The 23,321-nt window shown below is 45.3% G+C and overlaps 1 protein-coding gene across 1 annotated transcript in view; it reads right to left on the bottom strand.

Moving 5' to 3' along the window:
* LOC139577349 (phosphatidate cytidylyltransferase 1-like) overlaps positions 1 to 22,496 on the bottom strand; it is a 101,199-nt gene extending 78,703 nt beyond the window's left edge. The window contains exon 1 of the mRNA XM_071404401.1: positions 22,170 to 22,496. Within this exon, the coding sequence (XP_071260502.1) occupies positions 22,170 to 22,226 (57 nt within the window). The 5' untranslated portion in view covers positions 22,227 to 22,496. The remainder of the gene's footprint in view (positions 1 to 22,169) is intronic.
* Between the last annotated feature and the right edge of the window lie 825 nt (positions 22,497 to 23,321).

Here is a 23,321-nt window from a genome sequence, read left to right as displayed (position 1 = left end):
CTTAAGTTTGAGGCAGTCACAGCGGTCAGGTATTCTGCCACTGTGTACTCTCTGTTTAGGGCCAAATAGCATTCTAGTTTGCTCAGTTTTTTTGTTAATTCTTTCCAATGTGTTAAGTAATTATCTTTTTGTTTTCTCTTGATTTGGTTGGGTCTAAATGTGTTGCTGCCCTGGGGCTCTGCGGGGTGTGTTTGTGTTTGTGAACAGAGCCCCAGGACCAGCATGCTTAGGGGGACTCATCTCCGGGTTCATCTCTCTGTAGGTGATGGCTTTGTTAGAAGGTTTGGGAATCGCTTCCTTTCAGGTGGTTATAGAATTTATCGGCTATTTTCTGGATTTTGATAATTAGTGGGCATCCGCCTAATTCTGCTCTGCATGCATTATTTGGTGTTTTACATTGTACACAAAGGATCTTTTTGCAGAATTCTGCATGCAGTCTTTTTTGCTGTCCCATTTTGTGAATTCTTGGTTGGTGAGCGGACCTCATACTTCAAAACCATAAAGGGCAATGGGTTCTATAACTGATTCCAGTATTTTTAGCCAGATCCTAAATGGTATGTCAAATTTTATGTACCTTTTGATGGTATAGAAGGCCCTTCTTGCCTTGTCTCTCAGCTCGTTCACAGCTTTGTGGAAGTTACCTGTGGCGCTGATGTTTAGGCCGAGGTATGTATAGTTTTTTGTGTGCTCTAGGGCAACAGTGTCTAGATGGAATTTGTATTTGTGGTCCTGGCGACCGGACCTTTTTTGGAACACCATTACTTTGGTCTTACTGAGATTTACTGTCAGGGCCCAGGTCTGGCAGAATCTGTGCAGAAGATCTAGGTGCTGCTGTAGGCCCTCCTTGGTTGGTAACAGAAGCACCAGATCATCAGCAAACAGTAGACATTTGACTTCAGATTCTAGCAGGATGAGGCCGGGTGCTGCAGACTGTTCTAGTGCCCTCGCCAATTCGTTGATATATGTTGAAGAGGGTGGGGCTCAAGCTGCATCCCTGTCTCACACCACTGCCATGTGGGAAGAAATGTGTGTTTTTTGCCTATTTTAACCGCACACTTGTTGTTTGTGTACATGGATTTTATAATGTCGTATGTTTTACCCCCAACACAGCGTTCCATCAATTTGTACAGCAGATCCTCATGCCAAATTGAGTCGAAGGCTTTTTTGAAAACAATAAAGCATGAGAAGACTTTGCCATGGTTTTGGTTTGTTTGTTTGTCAATTAGGGTGTGCAGGGTGAATACGTGGTCTGTCGTACGATAATTCAGTAAAAAGCCAATTTGACATTTGCTCAGTACATTGTTTTCATTGAGGAAATGTACGAGTCTGCTGTTAATGATAATGCAGAGGATTTTCCCAAGGTTGCTGTTGACGCATATCCCTCGGTAGTTAACCTTTTCTCAATCTAGGGGGTGCTGTTTCAACTTTGTCATTTATCGTTCCCAAATTAAACTGCCTCGTACTCAATTCTTGCTCGTACAATATGCAGATTATTATTACTATTGGATAGAAAACACTCTCTAGTTTCTAAAACCGTTTGAATTATTTCTCTGAGTGAAACAGAACTCGTTTGGCAGCGAAATTCCTGACAGGTACTGCAAAATCTGAAAATGTTGACTCTGTTCTAGGATCAGTTTAAAACTCTGTATGTATCCTATGGGTCGACATGAACTGCACGCGCCTTCCCCTGGATGTCAGTAACCAATGAGAATTGGAATGGAGTTTCTAGGCAGATCTGAGACCATATAAAAGCCCATGGCATGGGGGGTGCACTCTTTTCATTGTTCGTCATGGCGCAAAGCAGGACCTCAGCATGGCGTTCTGAAAAGCTCAAGTTATCGGCCTTAGATATATCCTGCTCTGATTTAATTCGATATAGGTGTTAGAAACATCATAACGAAGTTATTTTAAACCGAGTTATATATATTGCGATTTTCGGAATTTCCTTAGTATTGCGTTTTGAAGATTTGGGCATGTCTGCGCCACATAGCTAAAGTTTGCTGCTATTTCCAAAGTTGAAGAGGACGTTCTACAACCGAGCAACGATTCTTTTGGACAAAAGACAACTTGCCCAAGATTCTGATGGAAGCTCGTCCAAAAGTAAGAGCTATTTATGATGTTAATTCGTATTTCTGTGGAAAAATGGAAAATGATTTGTCCGCCATTAATTTCGGCACTGGTCTGGCTGTAACGCACACTGTATGTCTAGTAACGTTAATTTTAAAAATCTAACACAGCGGTTGCATTAATAACTAATGCATCTTTCATTTGCTGTCCAACCTGTATTTTTTAGTCAAGTTTACGATTATTTATCGATTAGATTAGGTGCCTCTCCAAGATGGCGCCGGGCCGGGAATGCCTGAAATGTTGCTACTGATCACATTGTATAACCACGATTTGTGCTGCTAAATATGCACATTTTCGAACAAAACCTATATGCATTGTGTAATATGATGTTACAGGACTGTCATCTAATGAAGTATATCAAGGTTAGTCAAAAATTATATATCTTTTGCTGGATTGTTATGATCGCTAACCTTTGCTGCTGGTAAATTGCTTGTGTTTCTGGCTATTGTGGTGAGCTAATATAATGCTATATTGTGTTTTCGCTGTAAAACACTTAAAAAATCTGAAATATTGGCTGGATTCACAAGATGTTGGTCTTTCATTTGCTGTACGCTGTGTATTTTTCAAAATGTTTTATGATGCGTATTTAGGTATTTGACGTTGGTCTCTGTAATTATTCTGGCTGCATCGACGCTATTTCAGATTGCAGCTGCAATGTAGAACTGTGATTTATACCTGAAATATGCACATTTTTCGAACAAAACATATGCTATACAATAAATATGTTATCAGACTGTCATCTGATGAAGTTTTTTCTTGGTTAGTGACTATTTACAGTGGGGAGAACAAGTATTTGATACACTGCCGATTTTGCAGGTTTTCCTACTTACAAAGCATGTAGAGGTCTGTCATTTTTATCATAGGTACACTTCAACTGTGAGAGACGGAATCTAAAACAAAAATCCAGAAAATCACATTGTATGGTTTTTAAGTAATTAATTTGCATTTTATTGCATGACATAAGTATTTGATCACCTACCAACCAGTAAGAATTCCGGCTCTCACAGACCTGTTAGTTTTTCTTTAAGAAGCCCTCCTGTTCTCCACTCATTACCTGTATTAATTGCACCTGTTTGAACTCGTTACCTGTATAAAAGACACCTGTCCACACACTCAATCAAACAGACTCCAACCTCTCCACAATGGCCAAGACCAGAGAGCTGTGTAAGGACATCAGGGATAAAATTGTAGACCTGCACAAGGCTGGGATGGGCTACAGGACAATAGGCAAGCAGCTTGGTGAGAAGGCAACAACTGTTGGCGCAATTATTAGAAAATGGAAGAAGTTCAAGATGACGGTCAATCACCCTCGGTCTGGGGCTCCATGCAAGATCTCACCTCGTGGGGCATCAATGATCATGAGGAATGTGAAGGATCAGCGCAGAACTACACGGCAGGACCTGGCCAATGACCTGAAGAGAGCTGGGACCACAGTATCAAAGAAAACCATTAGTAACACACTACGCCGTCATGGATTAAAATCCTGCAGCGCACGCAAGGTCCCCCTGCTCAAGCCAGCGCATGTCCAGGCCCGTCTGAAGTTTGCCAATGCCCATCTGGATGATCCAGAGGAGGAATGGGAGAAGGTCATGTGGTCTGATGAGACAAAAATAGAGCTTTTTGGTCTAAACTCCACTCGCCGTGTTTGGAGGAAGAAGAAGGATGAGTACAACCCCAAGAACACCATCCCAACCGTGAAGCATGGAGGTGGAAACATCATTCTTTGGGGATGCTTTTCTGCAAAGGGGACAGGACGACTGCACCGTATTGAGGGGAGGATGGATGGGGCCATGTATCGCGAGATCTTGGCCAACAACCTCCTTCCCTCAGTAAGAGCATTGAAGATGGGTCGTGGCTGGGTCTTCCAGCATGACAACGACCCGAAACACACAGCCAGGGCAACTAAGGAGTGGCTCCGTAAGAAGCATCTCAAGGTCCTGGAGTGGCCTAGCCAGTCTCCAGACCTGAACCCAATAGAAAATCTGTGGAGGGAGCTGAAAGTCCGTATTGCCCAGCGACAGCCCCGAAACCTGAAGGATCTGGAGAAGGTCTGTATGGAGGAGTGGGCCAAAATCCCTGCTGCAGTGTGTGCAAACCTGGTCAAGAACTACAGGAAACGTATGATCTCTGTAATTGCAAACAAAGGTTTCTGTACCAAATATTAAGTTCTGCTTTTCTGATGTATCAAATACTTATGTCATGCAATAAAATGCAAATGAATTACTTAAAAATCATACAATGTGATTTTCTGGACTTTTGTTTTAGATTCCGTCTCTCACAGTTGAAGTGTACCTATGATAAAAATGACAGACCTCTACATGCTTTGTAAGTAGGAAAACCTGCAAAATCGGCAGTGTACCAAATACTTGTTCTCCCCACTGTATATCTTTATTTGGTCGAATTTGTGAACGCTACCTATGCAGTAAGAAAATGGTGGAGAGAAAAAAGTTCAGTCTTTTGCTATCGTGGTTAGCTAATAGAAATACATATTGTGTCTTCCCTGTAAAACATTTTAAAAATCAGAAATGATGGCTGGATTCACAAGATGTGTATCTTTCATCTGGTGTCTTGGACTTGTGATTTCATGATATTTAGATGCTAGTATTTACTTGTAGCGCTATGCTAGGCTATGCTAGTCAGCTTTTTTACTGATGGGGGTGCTCCCGGATTTTTTTATATTTTTTTTTCACCTTTATTTAACCAGGTAGGCAAATTGAGAACACGTTCTCATTTACAATTGCGACCTGGCCAAGATAAAGCAAAGCAGTTCGACACATACAACACCACATAGTTACACATGGAGTAAAACAAACATACAGTCAATAATACAGTGAAAAATAAGTCTATATACAATATGAGCAAGTGAGGTGAGATAAGGGAGGTGAAGGCAAACAAAATATATAAATAAATAAAAATATAAAAAGGCCATGGTGGCGAAGTAAATACAATATAGCAAGTAAAAAAATAAATAATAATAATAATAAAAAATAATAAAAAAACACTGGAATGGTTGGTTTGCAGTGGAAGAAAGTGTAAAGTAGAGATAGAAATAATGGGGTGCAAAGGAGCAAAATAAATAAATACAGTAGGTAAAGAGGTAGTTGTTTGGGCTAAATTATAGATGGGCTATGTACAGGTGCAGTAATCTATGAGCTGCTCTGACAGCTGGTGCTTAAAGCTAGTGAGGGAGATACAGTGGGGAGAACAAGTATTTGATACACTGCCGATTTTGCAGGTTTTCCTACTTACAAAGCATGTAGAGGTCTGTCATTTTTATCATAGGTACACTTCAACTGTGAGAGACGGAATCTAAAACAAAAATCCGCGACGAGTATGAAGCGAGGGACAGCCAACGAGAGTGTACAGGTCGCAGTGGTGGGTAGTATATGGGGCTTTGGTGACAAAACGGATGGCACTGTGATAGACTGCATCCAATTTATTGAGTAGGGTTTTGGAGGCTATTTTGTAAATGACATCACCGAAGTCGAGGATTGGTAGGATGGTCAGTTTTACAAGGGTATGTTTGGCAGCATGAGTGAAGGATGCTTTGTTGCGGAATAGGAAGCCAATTCTAGATTTAACTTTGGATTGGAGATGTTTGATGTGAGTCTGGAAGGAGAGTTTACAGTCTAACCAGACACCTAGGTATTTGTAGTTGTCCACATATTCTAAGTCAGAGCCGTCCAGAGTAGTGATGTTGGACAGGCGGGCAGGTGCAGGCAGCGATCGGTTGAAGAGCATGCATTTAGTTTTACTTGTATTTAAGAGCAAATGGAGGCCACGGAAGGAGAGTTGTATGGCATTGAAGCTCGCCTGGAGGGTTGTTAACACAGTGTCAAAAGAAGGGCCAGAAGTATACAGAATGGTGTCGTCTGCGTAGAGATGGATCAGAGAATCACCAGCAGCAAGAGCGACATCATTGATGTATACAGAGAAGAGAGTCGGTCCAAGAATTGAACCCTGTGGCACCCCCATAGAGACTGCCAGAGGCCCGGACAACAGACCCTCCGATTTGACACACTGAACTCGATCAGAGAAGTAGTTGGTGAACCAGGCGAGGCAATCATTAGAGAAACCAAGGCTGTCGAGTCTGCCGATGAGGATGTGGTGATTGACAGAGTCAAAAGCCTTGGCCAGGTCAATGAATACGGCTGCACAGTATTGTTTCCTATCGATGGCGGTTAAGATATCGTTTATGACCTTGAGCGTGGCTGAGGTGCACCCATGACCAGCTCTGAAACCAGATTGCATAGCGGAGAAGGTATGGTGGGATTCGAAATGGTCGGTAATCTGTTTGTTGACTTGGCTTTCGAAGACCTTAGAAAGGCAGGGTAGGATAGATATAGGTCTGTAGCTGTTAGGGTCAAGAGTGTCCCCCCCTTTGAAGAGGGGGATAACCGCAGCTGCTTTCCAATCTTTGGGAATCTCAGACGACACGAAAGAGAGGTTGAAAAGGCTAGTAATAGGGGTGGCAACAATTTCAGCAGATAGTTTTAGAAAGAAAGGGTCCAGATTATCTAGCCCGGCTGATTTGTAAGGGTCCAGATTTTGCAGCTCTTTCAGAACATCAGCTGACTGTATTTGGGAGAAAGAGAAATGGGGAAGGCTTGGGCGAGTGGCAGAGGGGAGGGCAGTGCTGTTGACCGGGGTAGGGGTAGCCAGGTGGAAAGCATGGCCAGCCGTAGAAAAATGCTTATTGAAATTCTCAATCCGGGATGGATCCGGGATGAGTACCAAGTAAAAGTTAATGGGGTCAAATTTGTCTCCACTTTTGTGGATTGGGGTGATCATTCCTTGGTTCTGTATTGTTTTAGTGATTCACCATAGTGAAGGCATAGACCCAGGTTTTCTGGGTCTGAATTTGTTGTTGCCTAATTGGTTTTTGGTAGGTTTCCACACTACTTTCCTTCCATCTATAGCATGTCTTAATATTACTCAGTTCCTTAGGCTTTGATGCCTCATGATTGAGTATTGCTCTGTTCAAGTAGACTGTGATTTTGCTGTGATCTGATAGGGGTGTCAGTGACTGTGAACGCTCTGAGAGACTCTGGGTTGAGGTCAGTGATAAAGTAGTCTACAGTACTACTGCCAAGGGATGAGCTATAGGTGTACCTACCATGTGACCCCCTTGAAGCCTAACATTGACTATGTACATACCCAGCGTGCGACAGAGCTGCAGGAGTTGTGACCCGTTTTTGTTGGTTATGTTGTCATAGTTGTGCCTAGGGGGGCATATGGGGGAGAGAATGCTGTCACCTCCAGGTAGGTGTTTGTCCCCCTGTGGGCTGTTCTTGTCCGGTTCTGGCATTTAGGTCGCCACAGACTCGTACATGTCCCTAGGATGGAGAAGCTGTCTTCATTAAAGTATGGGGATTCTAGTGGGGGGATATACAGTGGGGAGAACAAGTATTTGATACACTGCCGATATTGCAGGTTTTCCTACTTACAAAGCATGTAGAGGTCTGTAATTTTTATCATAGGTACACTTCAACTGTGAGAGACGGAATCTAAAACAGAAATCCAGAAAATCAAATTGTATGATTTTTAAGTAATTAATTTGCATTTTATTGCATGACATAAGTATTTGATCACCTACCAACCAGTAAGAATTCCGGCTCTCACAGACCTGTTAGTTTTTCTTTAAGAAGCCCTCCTGTTCTCCACTCATTACCTGTATTAACTGCACCTGTTTGAACTCGTTACCTGTATAAAAGACACCTGTCCACAACCTCAATCAAACAGACTCCAACCTCTCCACAATAGCCAAGACCAGAGAGCTGTGTAAGGATATCAGGGTTAAATTGTAGACCTGCACAAGGCTGGGATGGGCTACAGGACAATAGGCAAGCAGCTTGGTGAGAAGGCAACAACTGTTGGCGCAATTATTAGAACATGGAAGAAGTTCAAGATGATGGTCAATCACCCTCGGTCTGGGGCTCCATGCAAGATCTCACCTCGTGGGGCATCAATGATCATGAGGAAGGTGAGGGATCAGCCAGAACTACACGGCAGGACCTGGTCAATGACCTGAAGAGAGCTGGGACCACAGTCTCAAAGAAAACCATTAGTAACACACTACGCCGTCATGGATTAAAATCCTGCAGCGCACGCAAGGTCTCCCTGCTCAAGCCAGCGCATTTCCAGGCCCGTCTGAAGTTTGCCAATGACCATCTGGATGATCCAGAGGAGGAATGGGAGAAGGTCATGTGGTCTGTTGAGACAAAAATAGAGCTTTTTGGTCTAAACTCCACTCGCCGTGTTTGGAGGAAGAAGAAGGATGAGTACAACCCCAAGATCACCATCCCAACCGTGAAGCATGGAGGTGGAAACATCATTCTTTGGGGATGCTTTTCTGTAAAGGGGACAGGACGACTGCACCGTATTGAGGGGAGGATGGATGGGGCCATGTATCGCGAGATCTTGGCCAACAACCTCCTTCCCTCAGTAAGAGCATTGAAGATGGGTCGTGGCTGGGTCTTCCAGCATGACAACGACCCGAAACACACAGCCAGGGAAACTAAGGAGTGGCTCCGTAAGAAGCATCTCAAGGTCCTGGAGTGGCCTAGCCAGTCTCCAGACCTGAACCCAATAGAAAATCTTTGGAGGGAGCTGAAAGTCCGTATTGCCCAGCGACAGCCCCGAAACCTGAAGGATCTGGAGAAGGTCTGTATGGAGGAGTGGGCCAAAATCCCTGCTGCAGTGTGTGCAAACCTGGTCAAGAACTACAGGAAACGTATGATCTCTGTAATTGCAAACAAAGGTTTCTGTACCAAATATTAAGTTCTGCTTTTCTGATGTATCAAATACTTATGTCATGCAATAAAATGCAAATTAATTACTTAAAAATCATACAATGTGATTTTCTGGATTTTTGTTTTAGATTCCGTCTCTCACAGTTGAAGTGTACCTATGATAAAAATTACAGACCTCTACATGCTTTGTAAGTAGGAAAACATGCAAAATCGGCAGTGTATCAAATACTTGTTCTCCCCACTGTAGGTAGCACACAGGAGGACATTTTACTCTGTTAAGATCATTTTCTTTTGAATTTCTCGCCAAATATAATATGTTCTTGTTTTGATTAATTTAATAGAGTGAGTTAGGTCTGCTCTATACCAAATTATCATAACCCCTGAGTCCATTCCCTGTTTCACACCTGGTAGTTTGGTGGATGGGACTACCAGCTCACTGTAAAACCTAGGCCTTGGATATTACAGGATGAGATAGTGAAGGAGTTGAGTTCCTTCAAGTGTCGTGTGGTTTGGCCTCAGGCCAGTAAGTTTGAGCAGAGCCTGCTGAGCATCTGGTACATGCCATTGGCTTGGGCTAGTGCAAGAGTGGGGGTTGGGCCTGTTTGCCCGCTCACGGCCTGGGCGTATGTGTGACTTCCATGTTGAGGCCCTCTCTGCGTGAGTGGGGGTGGGGGGGGGGGGGGGGTGGGCAGGAGTGGCATAGGTCAGATCTGAGGGGGCCTAAATGGGGTGTGGGCATGGTTGACTTGGGGGGGGGGGGGGGGGGAGTGTTCATGTGGCTGGGGGTGCTGTGGTCTGGATATAGGTCCTCTCGGCGTGGTCCGGGGGGGTCCCGCTGGTCTGGGCGGGGTGTCTATAGATCTGTTGCTCCTGTGTGAAGTGTTGGGGCTGCGTTTGAGAGCGATGTCCTTTAGGGTCCGGGCGAAGGTGGGCACTGCTTCCTTGTATAGGTGGACCTGGTCGTAAAGGATGTTCAAGTACAGGGTGGAGTGGTGGGCCAGGTAAACATTTGGTTTTGAAGCACAGTCACTTGCGTTTACCCGCTGTATTGTAGCAGGGTGAAACATTTTCCCTTTCATGGTTTCCCTCATCCAGGTGCTTCAAGGTGCTTTTTGGACGAGATGCGTCCCATAATGCCTGGCGAAAACCAAACACTGCATTCCACGGTAAGAACCTCATACCAACGGTCCAGCACGGTGGTGGTAGTGTGATGGTTTGGGGTCAGCATGGTGGTGGTAGTGTGATGGTTTGGGGTCAGCATGGTGGTGGTAGTGTGATGGTTAGGGGTCAGCATGGTGGTGGTAGTGTGATGCTTTGGGGTCAGCATGGTGGTGGTAGTGTGATGGTTTGGGGTCAGCATGGTGGTGATAGTGTGATGGTTTGGGGTCAGCATGGTGGTGGTAGTGTGATGGTTTGGGGTCAGCACGGTGGTGGTAGTGTGATGGTTTGGGGTCAGCACGGTGGTGGTAGTGTGATGGTTTGGGGTCAGCATGGTGGTGGTAGTGTGATGGTTTGGGGTCAGCATGGTGGTGGTAGTGTGATGGTTTGGGGTCCAGCATGGTGGTGGTAGTGTGATGGTTTGGGGTCCAGCATGGTGGTGGTAGTGTGATGGTTTGGGGATACTTTGCTGCCTCAGGACCTGGACGACTTGCCTTAATAGAAGGAACCATGAATTGTGCTCTGTATCAGAGAACTCTACAGGAGAATGTCAGGTAATATGTCTGAGCTGAAGAGCAGCAAGACAAGGATTCAAAACACACAATCAAGTCTACATGAAAATGGCTAAAATGCAACAATATTTGAAGTTCTGTAATGGCCTAGTCAAAGTCCAGCACCACGGAAAAAGTGGGGAACAAGTGGGGAACAGCACGTCAGAAATCAGCTCAATGTAATTGAAGAATCCACAGAAAATTGGAAAACACTAAAACAAAAAGCCTGAAGCGTTATCTTTCCAAAACTGAGATGGATAATCAACTTCTCCACTATTTTTGGTCCTATAACCAAGAACAGACCCCAAAAATATATACAGGATCAAATACAAATCTTAGAATCAACTATTAAAGACTACCAGAACCCACTGGATTCTCCAATTACCTTGAATGAACTACAGGACCAAATACAAACCCTACAACCCAAACAGTCCTGTGGTGTTGATGGTATCCTTAATGAAATGATAAAACATACAGACAACAAATTCCAATTGGCTTAAATACTTAAACTCTTTAACATCATCCTTGGCTCTGGCATCTTCCCCAATATTTAGAACTAAGGACTGATCACACTGACAAATTTGACCCCAGTAACTACCGTGGGATATGTGTCAACAGCAACCTTGGGAAAATCCTCTGCATTATCATTAACAGCAGACTCGTACATTTCCTCAATGAAAACAATGTACTGAGCAAATGTCAAATTGGCTTTTTACCAAATTACCGTAGGACAGACCACGTATTCACCCTGCACACTCTAATTGACAAACAAACAAACCAAAACAAAGGCAAAGTCTTCTCATGCTTTGTTGATTTTTTTAAAAACAGACTCAATTTGGCATGAGGTTCTGCTATACAAATTGATGGAACGCTGTGTTGGGGGTAAAACACACGACATTATAAAATCCATGTACACAAACAAGTGTGCGGTTAAAATTGTCAAAACACACATATTTCTTTCCACAGGGCCGTGGGGTGAGACGGGATGAGACAGTGATGCAGCTTAAGCCCCACCCTCTTCAACATATATATCAACGAATTGCCGAGGGCACTAGAACAGTCTGCAGCACCCGGCCTCACCCTACTAGAATCTGAAGTCAAATGTCTACCATTTGCTGATGATCTGGTGCTTCTGTCACCAACCAAGGAGGGCCTACAGCAGCACCTAGATCTTCTGCACAGATTCTGCCAGACCTGGGCCCTGACAGTAAATCTCAGTAAGACTAATGGTGTTCCAAAAAGGTCCGGTCGCCAGGACCACGAATACAAATTCCATCTAGACACCGCTAACCTAGAGCACACAAACTATATTTACCTCAGCCTAAACATCAGCGCCACAGGTAACTCCACAAAGCTGTGAACGAGCTGAGAGACAAGGCAAGAAGGGCCTTCTATGCCATCAAAAGGAACTACATTTGACATACCATTTAGGATCTGGCTAAAAATACTTGAATAAGTTATAGAACCCATTGCCCTTTATGGTTGTGAGGTCTGGGGTCCGCGCACCAACCAAGAATTCACCAAATGGGACTCTGCACGCAGAATTCTGCAAATATATACAACGTAAAACACCAAATAATGCACGCAGATTAGAATTAGGCCGACAACCGCCAATTATCAAAATCCAGAAAAGAGACGTTAAATTCTATAACCACCTGAAAGGAAACGATTCCCAAACCTTCCATAACAAAGCCATCACCTACAGAGAAATTAACCTGGAGAAGAGTCCCCTAAGCAAGCTGGTCCTGGGGCTCTGTTCACAAACACAAACAGACCCCACAGAGCCCCAGGACAGCAACACAATTAGACCCAACCAAATCATTAGAAAACAAAAAGATAATTACTTGACACATTGGAAAGAATTACAACACTGTATATTTACATAATATGACATTTTAAATTAATTTATTTTTGGAACTTCTGGGAGTGTAATATTTACTGTAAATTTCACTTTAGTTTATTATCTACTTCACTTGCTTTGGCAATGTTAACATGCCAATAAAGCCCTTAAATTGTTGAGAGAGTGCGAGCGAAAGAGAGCGAGCGAGCGAAAAAGAGAGCGAGCGAGCGAGAGAAAAAGAGAGCAAGCGAGAGAAAGAATGAGACTAGGATAATCCCCAACAGCCAGGGAAGAAACAGCCCCCTGTCTGTCTGTCTGTCTGTCTGTCTGTGTCTGTCTGTCTACACCACCAAGGCCATGCTACAAAAGCAGAAAGAGCACTATTCAGGAGGAAATGAATGAGAGGGCGAGCAGTGAGGTGTACACACACTGACCCCTGTCTCTATCCAGAAATGGAACAGTCGCCCTGATGGTATCTGGTACCTCTCATCCTCTCTTTAAAAGCTTTGCAGAGGGACCATCCCTTTAAATTATTTGCACAATTATTCCACCCTGGTCCCTTTAACTGCTTTGCAGAGGTGGCAGAAAACCGAGGCCCAGCCTGATGAGGGATTCATTCTCACTTGGGCATCAAACAGCCAAATGAACACAGACAAAAAAGGCAGGCCAACAAACATGCATTCTGTTCTGCTTTGTAGTGCAAGGCTGTGTTTGGCCTAGCTGGAGTCTAGTAAGCTACTGCTGTTACTGTCGCGGCTGGAGTCTAGTAAGCTACTGCTGTTACTGCCGCGGCTGGAGTCTAGTAAGCTACTGCTGTTACTGCCGCGGCTGGAGTCTAGTAAGCTACTGCTGTTACTGTCGCGGCTGGAGTCTAGTAAGCTACTGCTGTTACTGCCGCGGCTGGAGTCAAGTAAGCTACTGCTGTTACTGCTGTGGCTGGAGCCTAGTAAGCTACTGCTGTTACTGCTGTGGCTGGAGTCTAGTAAGCTACTGTTGTTACTGCCGCGGCTGGAGTCTAGTAAGCTACTGCTGTTACTGCCGCGGCTGGAGTCTAGTAAGCTACTGCCGCGGCTGGAGTCTAGTAAGCTACTGCTGTTACTGCCGCGGCTGGAGTCTAGTAAGCTACTGCTGTTACTGCTGTGGCTGGAGCCTAGTAAGCTACTGCTGTTACTGCTGTGGCTGGAGTCTAGTAAGCTACTGTTGTTACTGCCGCGGCTGGAGTCTAGTAAGCTACTGCTGTTACTGCCGCGGCTGGAGTCTAGTAAGCTACTGCCGCGGCTGGAGTCTAGTAAGCTACTGCCGCGGCTGGAGTCTAGTAAGCTACTGCCGCGGCTGGAGTCTAGTAAGCTACTGCCGCGGCTGGAGTCTAGTAAGCTACTGCCGCGGCTGGAGTCTAGTAAGCTACTGCAGTGGGTGGAGTCTAGTAAGCTACTGCGGTGGCTGGAGTCTAGTAAGCTACTGCAGTGGCTGGAGTCTAGTAAGCTACTGCAGTGGCTGGAGTCTAGTAAGCTACTGCCGCGGCTGGAGTCTAGTAAGCTACTGCCGCGGCTGGAGTCTAGTAAGCTACTGCCGCGGCTGGAGTCTAGTAAGCTACTGCTGTTACTGCCGCGGCTGGAGTCTAGTAAGCTACTGCTGTGGCTGGAGTCTAGTAAGCTACTGCCGCGGCTGGAGTCTAGTAAGCTACTGCTGTTACTGCCGCGGCTGGAGTCTAGTAAGCTACTGCCGCGGCTGGAGTCTAGTAAGCTACTGCTGTTACTGCCGCGGCTGGAGTCTAGTAAGCTACTGCTGTTACTGCCGCGGCTGGAGTCTAGTAAGCTACTGCTGTTACTGCCGCGGCTGGAGTCTAGTAAGCTACTGCCGCGGCTGGAGTCTAGTAAGCTACTGCCGCGGCTGGAGTCTAGTAAGCTACTGCCGCGGCTGGAGTCTAGTAAGCTACTGCCGCGGCTGGAGTCTAGTAAGCTACTGCCGCGGCTGGAGTCTAGTAAGCTACTGCCGCGGCTGGAGTCTAGTAAGCTACTGCAGTGGGTGGAGTCTAGTAAGCTACTGCGGTGGCTGGAGTCTAGTAAGCTACTGCAGTGGCTGGAGTCTAGTAAGCTACTGCAGTGGCTGGAGTCTAGTAAGCTACTGCAGTGGCTGGAGTCTAGTAAGCTACTGCCGCGGCTGGAGTCTAGCAAGCTACTGCCGCGGCTGGAGTCTAGTAAGCTACTGCTGTGGCTGGAGTCTAGTAATCTACTGCTGTTACTGCCGCGGCTGGAGTCTAGTAAGCTACTGCTGTTACTGCCGCGGCTGGAGTCTAGTAAGCTACTGCTGTTACTGCCGCGGCTGGAGTCTAGTAAGCTACTGCTGTGGCTGGAGTCTAGTAAGCTACTGCCGCGGCTGGAGTCTAGTTAGCTACTGCTGTTACTGCCGCGGCTGGAGTCTAGTAAGCTACTGCTGTTACTGTCGCGGCTGGAGTCTAGTAAGCTACTGCCACGGCTGGAGTCTAGTAAGCTACTGCTGTTACTGCCGCGGCTGGAGTCTAGTAAGCTACTGCTGTTACTGCCGCGGCTGGAGTCTAGTAAGCTACTGCCACGGCTGGAGTCTCGTAAGCTACTGCCGCGGCTGGAGTCTCGTAAGCTACTGCTGTTACTGCCGCGGCTGGAGTCTAGTAAGCTACTGCTGTTACTGCTGTGGCTGGAGTCTAGTAAGCTACTGCTGTTACTGTCGCGGCTGGAGTCTAGTAAGCTACTGCCGCGGCTGGAGACTAGTAAGCTACTGCCGCAGCTGGAGTCTAGTAAGCTACTGCCGTGGCTGGAGTCTAGTAAACTACTGCTGTTACTGCCGCGGCTGGAGTCTAGTAAGCTACTGCTGTTACTGCCGCGGCTGGAGTCTAGTAAGCTACTGCTGTTACTGCCGCGGCTGGAGTCTAGTAAGCTACTGCTGTTACTGCCGCGGCTGGAGTCTAGTAAGCTACTGCTGTGGCTGGAGTCTAGTAAGCTACTGCCGCGGCTGGAGTCTAGTAAGCTACTGCTGTTACTGCCGCGGCTGGAGTCTAGTAAGATACTGCTGTTACTGTCGCGGCTGGAGTCTAGTAAGCTACTGCTGTTACTGCCGCGGCTGGAGTCTAGTAAGCTACTGCTGTTACTGCCGCGGCTGGAGTCTAGTAAGCTACTGTTGTTACTGCCGCGGCTGGAGTCTAGTAAGCTACTGCTGTTACTGCTGTGGCTGGAGTCTAGTAAGCTACTGCTGTTACTGTCGCGGCTGGAGTCTAGTAAGCTACTGCCGCGGCTGGAGTCTAGTAAGCTACTGCCACGGCTGGAGTCTAGTAAGCTACTGTATGAAGAAAGCACAGTGCTGGCTGGCTGCTATGGATAGAAGTGAGAACAGCTAAATTGTTCCTGATTTTGTACTAGCCTGGTCCTAGATGTAAGTCCTGTCATGCCAATGGACATAGGAGACAACTGATCTGGGACCAGGGTAGTTTATCACTACACGAGGGTTCCACTACCAAGCTGTGTATGTCCCACTAGCCCCACAGAACCTAAATCAGAGGACAGATTGACAGACAGACCGTCCCATACAAGGGCAGGTACAGGAACAAGGCTTTACCTCCACTGTGACGGAGGTAATCCATTTAAATCACGACTACACAACACAAGTCAAGGAGGTCAGTGTGTGTTTGAACTTTTTCAACGAGCCATGTTCCAAGATCATACCTTAAGGATTTGGGATTAGCTGCCTGCCTGCCTACCACTCTATAGAACAGCTAGCTGCCTGCCTACCACTCTATAGAACAGCTAGCTGCCTGCCTACCACTCTATAGAACAGCTAGCTGCCTGTCTACCACTCTATAGAACAGTTAGCTGCCTGCCTGCCACTCTATAGAACAGTTAGCTGCCTGCCTGCCTACCACTCTATAGAACAGATAGCTGCCTGCTTGCCTACCACTCTATAGAACAGTTAGCTGCCTGCCTGCCTACCACTCTATAGAACAGTTAGCTGCCTGCCTGCCTACCACTCTATAGAACAGTTAGCTGCCTGCCTGCCTACCACTCTATAGAACAGTTAGCTGCCTGCCTGCCTACCACTCTATAGAACAGTTAGCTGCCTGCCTGCCTGCCACTCTATAGAACAGTTAGCTGCCTGCCTGCCTGCACTCTATAGAAAAGTTAGCTGCCTGCCTGCCTGCCACTCTATAGAACAGTTAGCTGCCTGCCTGCCTACCACTCTATAGAACAGTTAGCTGCCTGCCTGCCTACCACTCTATAGAACAGTTAGCTGCCTGCCTGCCTACCACTCTATAGAACAGTTAGCTGCCTGCCTGCCTGCCACTCTATAGAACAGTTAGCTGCCTGCCTGCCTACCACTCTATAGAACAGTTAGCTGCCTGCCTGCCTGCCACTCTATAGAACAGTTAGCTGCCTGCCTACCACTCTATAGAACAGTTAGCTGCCTGCCTGCCTACCACTCTATAGAACAGTTAGCTGCCTGCCTGCCTACCACTCTATAGAACAGTTAGCTGCCTGCCTACCTGCCACTCTATAGAACAGTTAGCTGCCTGCCTAACTACCACTCTATAGAACAGCTAGCTGCCTGCCTACCACTCTATAGAACAGGTAACTGGCTGCGTGTCTGTAATAACCTCATAACAGCACATGTTCTGGGACTCCTGTGGCAGTCTAACCTACATTGTGGGCTGCTTTCCGATCACCACTTTGGCACCATATCTAAGACATTACACATAAATAACCAGAGTCCTATGGCATAGAGGACCATGTCCCAAATGGCACCCTATTCCCTATATAGTGCACTACTTTATACCAGAGTCCTATGGCATCCTATTCAATATATAGTGCACTACTTTATACCAGAGTCCTATGGCATCCTATTCCCTATATAGTGCACTACTTTATACCAGAGTCCTATGGGAATAGTATGCCAGTTGGGACACACATTCCCAGAGCTAAATCAGGTCAGACGACATCATGTCATGAATCACTACTTTCGTTGTGTAATGCAGCCACACACATAAAACCAGATAGAACCTTTGACAGACACGCCACACAAGTCCATAGTGGGCCGAGGAGAGGGAGTGGTCACGGTGAGCCTTTGAAGCAGCAGAAAGTCTAGGGAGGGGGGGGAGGGGGGGGATAACCTAGGATAACCCAGAGCCATATACAAATGTAGGCCGTGGCTTCGGATTCAACTCTAAAGTTCACGGGACCAAAAGATTGTGAGCTTCCCGAAGCTTCTGCACGTGTTTATTCTCTACTTTACACCGTCTCTGCTCTACTCCTGGAGAACAGTCTCTTTACACCGTCTCTGCTCTACTCCTAGAGAACAGTCTCTTTACACCGTCTCTGCTCTACTCCTGGAGAACAGTCTCTTTACACCGTCTCTGCTCTACTCCTGGAGAACAGTCTCTTTACACAGTCTCTGCTCTACTCCTGGAGAACAGTCTCTTTACACAGTCTCTGCTCTACTCCTGGAGAACAGTCTCTTTACACCGTCTCTGTTCTACTCCTAGAGAACAGTCTCTTTACACCGTCTCTGCTCTACTCCTAGAGAACAGTCTCTTTACACCGTCTCTGCTCTACTCCTGGAGAACAGTCTCTTTACACCGTCTCTGCTCTACTCCTGGAGAACAGTCTCTTTACACGGTCTCTGTTCTACTCCTAGAGAACAGTCTCTTTACACGGTCTCTGTTCTACTCCTAGAGAACAGTCTCTTTACACCGTCTCTGCTCTACTCCTAGAGAACAGTCTCTTTACACCGTATCTGCTCTACTCCTAGAGAACAGTCTCTTTACACCGTCTCTGCTCTACTCCTAGAGAACAGTCTCTTTACACCGTCTCTGCTCTACTCCTAGAGAACAGTCTCTTTACACCGTCTCTGCTCTACTCCTAGAGAACAGTCTCTTTACACCGTCTCTGCTCTACTCCTAGAGAACAGTCTCTTTACACCGTCTCTGCTCTACTCCTAGAGAACAGTCTCTTTACACCGTCTCTGCTCTACTCCTAGAGAACAGTCTCTTTACACCGTCTCTGCTCTACTCCTAGAGAACAGTCTCTGTACACCGTCTCTGCTCTACACCTAGAGAACAGTCTCTTTACACCGTCTCTGCTCTACTCCTAGAGAACAGTCTCTTTACACCGTCTCTGTTCTACTCCTAGAGAACAGTCTCTTTACACCGTCTCTGCTCTACACCTAGAGAACAGTCTCTTTACACCGTCTCTGCTCTACTCCTAGAGAACAGTCTCTTTACACCGTCTCTGCTCTACACCTAGAGAACAGTCTCTTTACACCGTCTCTGCTCTACTCCTAGAGAACAGTCTCTTTACACCGTCTCTGCTCTACACCTAGAGAACAGTCTCTTTACACCGTCTCTGCTCTACTCCTAGAGAACAGTCTCTTTACACCGTCTCTGCTCTACTCCTAGAGAACAGTCTCTTTACACCGTCTCTGCTCTACTCCTAGAGAACAGTCTCTTTACACCGTCTCTGCTCTACTCCTAGAGAACAGTCTCTTTACACCGTCTCTGCTCTACTCCTAGAGAACAGTCTCTTTACACCGTCTCTGTTCTACTCCTAGAGAACAGTCTCTTTACACCGTCTCTGCTCTACTCCTAGAGAACAGTCTCTTTACACCGTCTCTGCTCTACTCCTAGAGAACAGTCTCTTTACACCGTCTCTGCTCTACTCCTAGAGAACAGTCTCTTTACACCGTCTCTGCTCTACTCCTAGAGAACAGTCTCTTTACACCGTCTCTGCTCTACTCCTAGAGAACAGTCTCTTTACACCGTCTCTGCTCTACTCCTAGAGAACAGACTCTTTACACCGTCTCTGCTCTACTCCTAGAGAACAGTCTCTTTACACCGTCTCTGCTCTACTCCTAGAGAACAGTCTCTTTACACCGTCTCTGCTCTACTCCTAGAGAACAGTCTCTTTACACCGTCTCTGCTCTACTCCTAGAGAACAGTCTCTTTACACCGTCTCTGCTCTACTCCTAGAGAACAGTCTCTTTACACCGTCTCTGCTCTACTCCTAGAGAACAGTCTCTTTACACCGTCTCTGCTCTACTCCTAGAGAACAGTCTCTTTACACCGTCTCTGATCTACTCCTAGAGAACAGTCTCTTTACACCGTCTCTGCTCTACTCCTAGAGAACAGTCTCTTTACACCGTCTCTGCTCTACTCCTAGAGAACAGTCTCTTTACACCGTCTCTGCTCTACTCCTAGAGAACAGTCTCTTTACACCGTCTCTGCTCTACTCCTAGAGAACAGTCTCTTTACACCGTCTCTGCTCTACTCCTAGAGAACAGACTTTACACCGTCTCTGCTCTACTCCTAGAGAACAGTCTCTTTACACCGTCTCTGCTCTACTCCTAGAGAACAGTCTCTTTACACCGTCTCTGCTCTACTCCTAGAGAACAGTCTCTTTACACCGTCTCTGCTCTACTCCTAGAGAACAGTCTCTTTACACCGTCTCTGCTCTACTCCTAGAGAACAGTCTCTTTACACCGTCTCTGCAAGAACACAACGGTCACAGTATTCTACATAACAGAATATATCTCATAACTTAAAGTAAAAAATAAATAAAACACTGCATTCAACCATGAATGATAAATCCTCACGTTTTAACCGGTGAAACTTCCATGCAGCATCATTCTGTATAGTAACCATGTGATCTCAATTTCATTTAGGATATGCATTTAGATGTTAAGTCATGGCTCCCCGATTGGTGCAGCGGTCTAAGGTGCGTCACTACAGTCCCTGGTTCGAATTCCGAGGCTGCATCACATCCGGCCGTGATGGGCGGCGCACAATTGGCCCAGCGTTGTCCGTGGTAGGCCGTCATCGTAGATAAGAACTCTTAACTGGACTTGCCTAGTTAAATAAAAGGTTAAATAAAAAATTAAATATACCGTGTTGTGTTGGAACTAGCCTAAAGTGTTGTATTGAATGATGTACAGTGAACACATTTTTTTACGCAGATGGTGTACTTTTTTTCCTAGTGGCACTTCTCTGTTGAGTGATTCGTACATGCGCAGAAGCTTCCGGAAGCTCTGGATCTTTCGGCCCGGCGGACTAAAGATCCCGAAAACGTTGGATCTGTACAATGTAATGTAGATCCTGATTGTGTCCCAAATGGCACCCTATTCCCTATAGTCCACTACTATTGATCAGGACCCAGAGGGGTGAGTAGTGGATTATAATAATTTGGTGGGTGATGCTATTTCACATGTACACGTGTGTATTATACCGTATATGTGACTGAATGGTGTTTTTTTTTTTTTTACATTGGATAAAAAAAAGTTGAGATTTAGAGCTACAAAATGGTGTATCATACCACAACAGTTGAGAAACAATAGGAAAGTAATTCTGCTTTGAAAGTTGTAAACTCACTTTTTTTTATTGGAAAAGTATATATATATTTTTTTTTGTTGCATATCCCAACTCGTGAGACATGTTGGGAGAGTGAGGTCACGGCGGGGGTCATTATCAATCTGGAAAGCAGGCCCTATGGTGTTGTTATTTAAACTAGTTACCATGGCCATGTATGTCATGCTTTTCAATGGCCTGTCTATTTAATCGCTACACAGAGAAGCGTCACCGTCCCAACTGTGTAACGTCCACCACCATGAAGTAAACATAATGATTATAACATCACAACGCTGTTGACGTGTTGTTTACAATGCAGGCATACCATGTAGCCGAGCTATGTCATAACTCCAAACCCTTTTTACACCTTACTATTCTTCATCATGTCTAAGAATACCATAGTCAAGTCGTATTTTTTTTTTTTTGAATTCATTTCATTTAATAAAACGTGGTCCTTCGTAGCTCAGTTGGTATAGCTTGTAACGCCAGGGTAGTGGGTTCGATTCCCGCACACATTTATTTAACTAGGCAAGTCAGTTAAGAACAAATTCTTATCTTCAATCACGGCCTAGGAACAGTGGGTTACCTGCCTTGTTCAGGGGCAGAACGACAGATTTATACCTTGTCAGCTCGGGGATTTGACCCAGCAACCAACGCTATAAACACTAGGCTACTTACCGCCCCATGACTAAGTTGCTTTGGATAAAAACGTCTGCTAAATGGAATATAATAATTATGTTATTAACTACATGCTAGACACATTTCTCCTCATTTTATTAGATATTGTAAATGATTAGGAGCAAACCTTGCCTAGATCCTCAATCCACCCCAGGGAGTCAGGCTATAGTATTATATCTGTCAAACGGACCGCGTGATTGTCTTTCCAATGAGAAAGCAACTTACTCCTAAACTTTGGGTCCAAGGCACGAAAAGAGCGTCCTATATTATATTTGGGGTAAAAGTATATAACATTTGGTTACATTGTGTCAGCTAAACTGCTGACCTTTGTCTTGCTGGCCATCTTTTTACAATAGTTATGTGTGGGTCACTAGCTAGAGCACCGAGTCAGCTGGTTTGACATGTTAGCCAGCAGCTCGATAGCATGTTGGCTAGCAAATTATGATTCGTGTAACCAAATAAGCCATTATTCGCTACAATGGCAATATTTACAGGGTTATACAGTTATTAAATAACTGTCGGTATGGTAACGTAACATTCACATAGTTATCCCGCTAGCTAGTTAACGTTTACTGAACATGATCTACCTAGCTAACTAAGCTAATTAGCGAGGAAGAAGATTAGCTAGCTACAACTCCCTAGCCACAAGGAGCACATTTGAGCACGAAAGAGGATCAAATGTTTTCTTAGTTTAAGTTTCTCACCTTGTCACTAACGCTGTCAGGATCCCCTCCTCCTCCTCTCTTCCTTAGCTCCGTCATGTTTTCCTTATTTCACTCACGACACATAAAATGAGTCTGAAGACAACTAACGAGTTTCGGATTGAATGTCAGCCCTTGTAATCCGGTTATGAAGATCTTCGGTTACCATGAAATAATCGTCGGTTTTCCGATTCTGCAATGTGCCGTTATTTTTGACAGAACATTCACAAAAGTACGCACCCTCTCTACTACTCTCAACCGAATGCGTTCTTGCATTTGTTTCTCACCACAATTCTCGTTCGCCATCTCAGGTGTCTGAACCTGTGTGAAGCGAGACACTAAGGACGAGCCACAATAGTGGAATTTACTGTTCGCCTTCAAAATAAATGTCCCCTCCTTTGAAAGTGATGTAAAAGGAAACTAATAGTGGAATCATTCCATATTTGGACTAGATAATACCAAACAATGCTGGAATGTTTTTATATAAATGAAACAAGAAAATAATTAGTTAATTTGAACAAAAAAAAAGTATAACTCGCACTTTGGATGTATAGATTTCAGAATTGCATTGGGGTAATACTTGCATGCACTTACCAATGAAGAGTTTATACAAATACTAGCGTCATAGCTAGTGTTATGGCTTTTCAACCCCTGCCATATCGTGGATTCAGAGCTATCTATCTAATAGAACTCAGAGGGTTTTCTTTAACGGAAGCTTCTCTCATGTCAAACATGTTATGTGGGGTGTACCGCCGGGCAGCTCTCTAGGCTCTCTACTCTTTTCTATGTTTTACCAATGAACTGCCACTGGCATTAAACAAAGCATGTGTGTCCATGTATGCTGATGACTCAACCATAAACATATCAGCAACCACAGCAAAGAAGTCACTGAAACCCTTAACAAAAAGTTGCAGTTTGTTTTGGAATGGGTGGCCAGTAATAAACTGGTCCTGAACATCTCTAAAACTAAGAGCATTGTATTTGGTACAAATCATTTCTTAAGTTCTAGACCTCAGCTGAATCTGGTAATGAATGGTGTGGCTATTTAACAAGTTGAGAAGACTAAATGACTTGCCGTTACCTTAGACCGTAAACTGTCATGGTCAAAACATATAGATTCAATGATTGTAAAGATGGGGAGAGATCTGTCCATAA

Source organism: Salvelinus alpinus, chromosome 5 (genome assembly GCF_045679555.1).
Source record: "Salvelinus alpinus chromosome 5, SLU_Salpinus.1, whole genome shotgun sequence".
NCBI classification, from domain to species: Eukaryota; Metazoa; Chordata; class Actinopteri; order Salmoniformes; family Salmonidae; genus Salvelinus; species Salvelinus alpinus.
The sequence above is the reverse complement of the archived record's forward strand: the minus strand, read 5'-3'. Positions and strand labels throughout refer to the sequence as shown.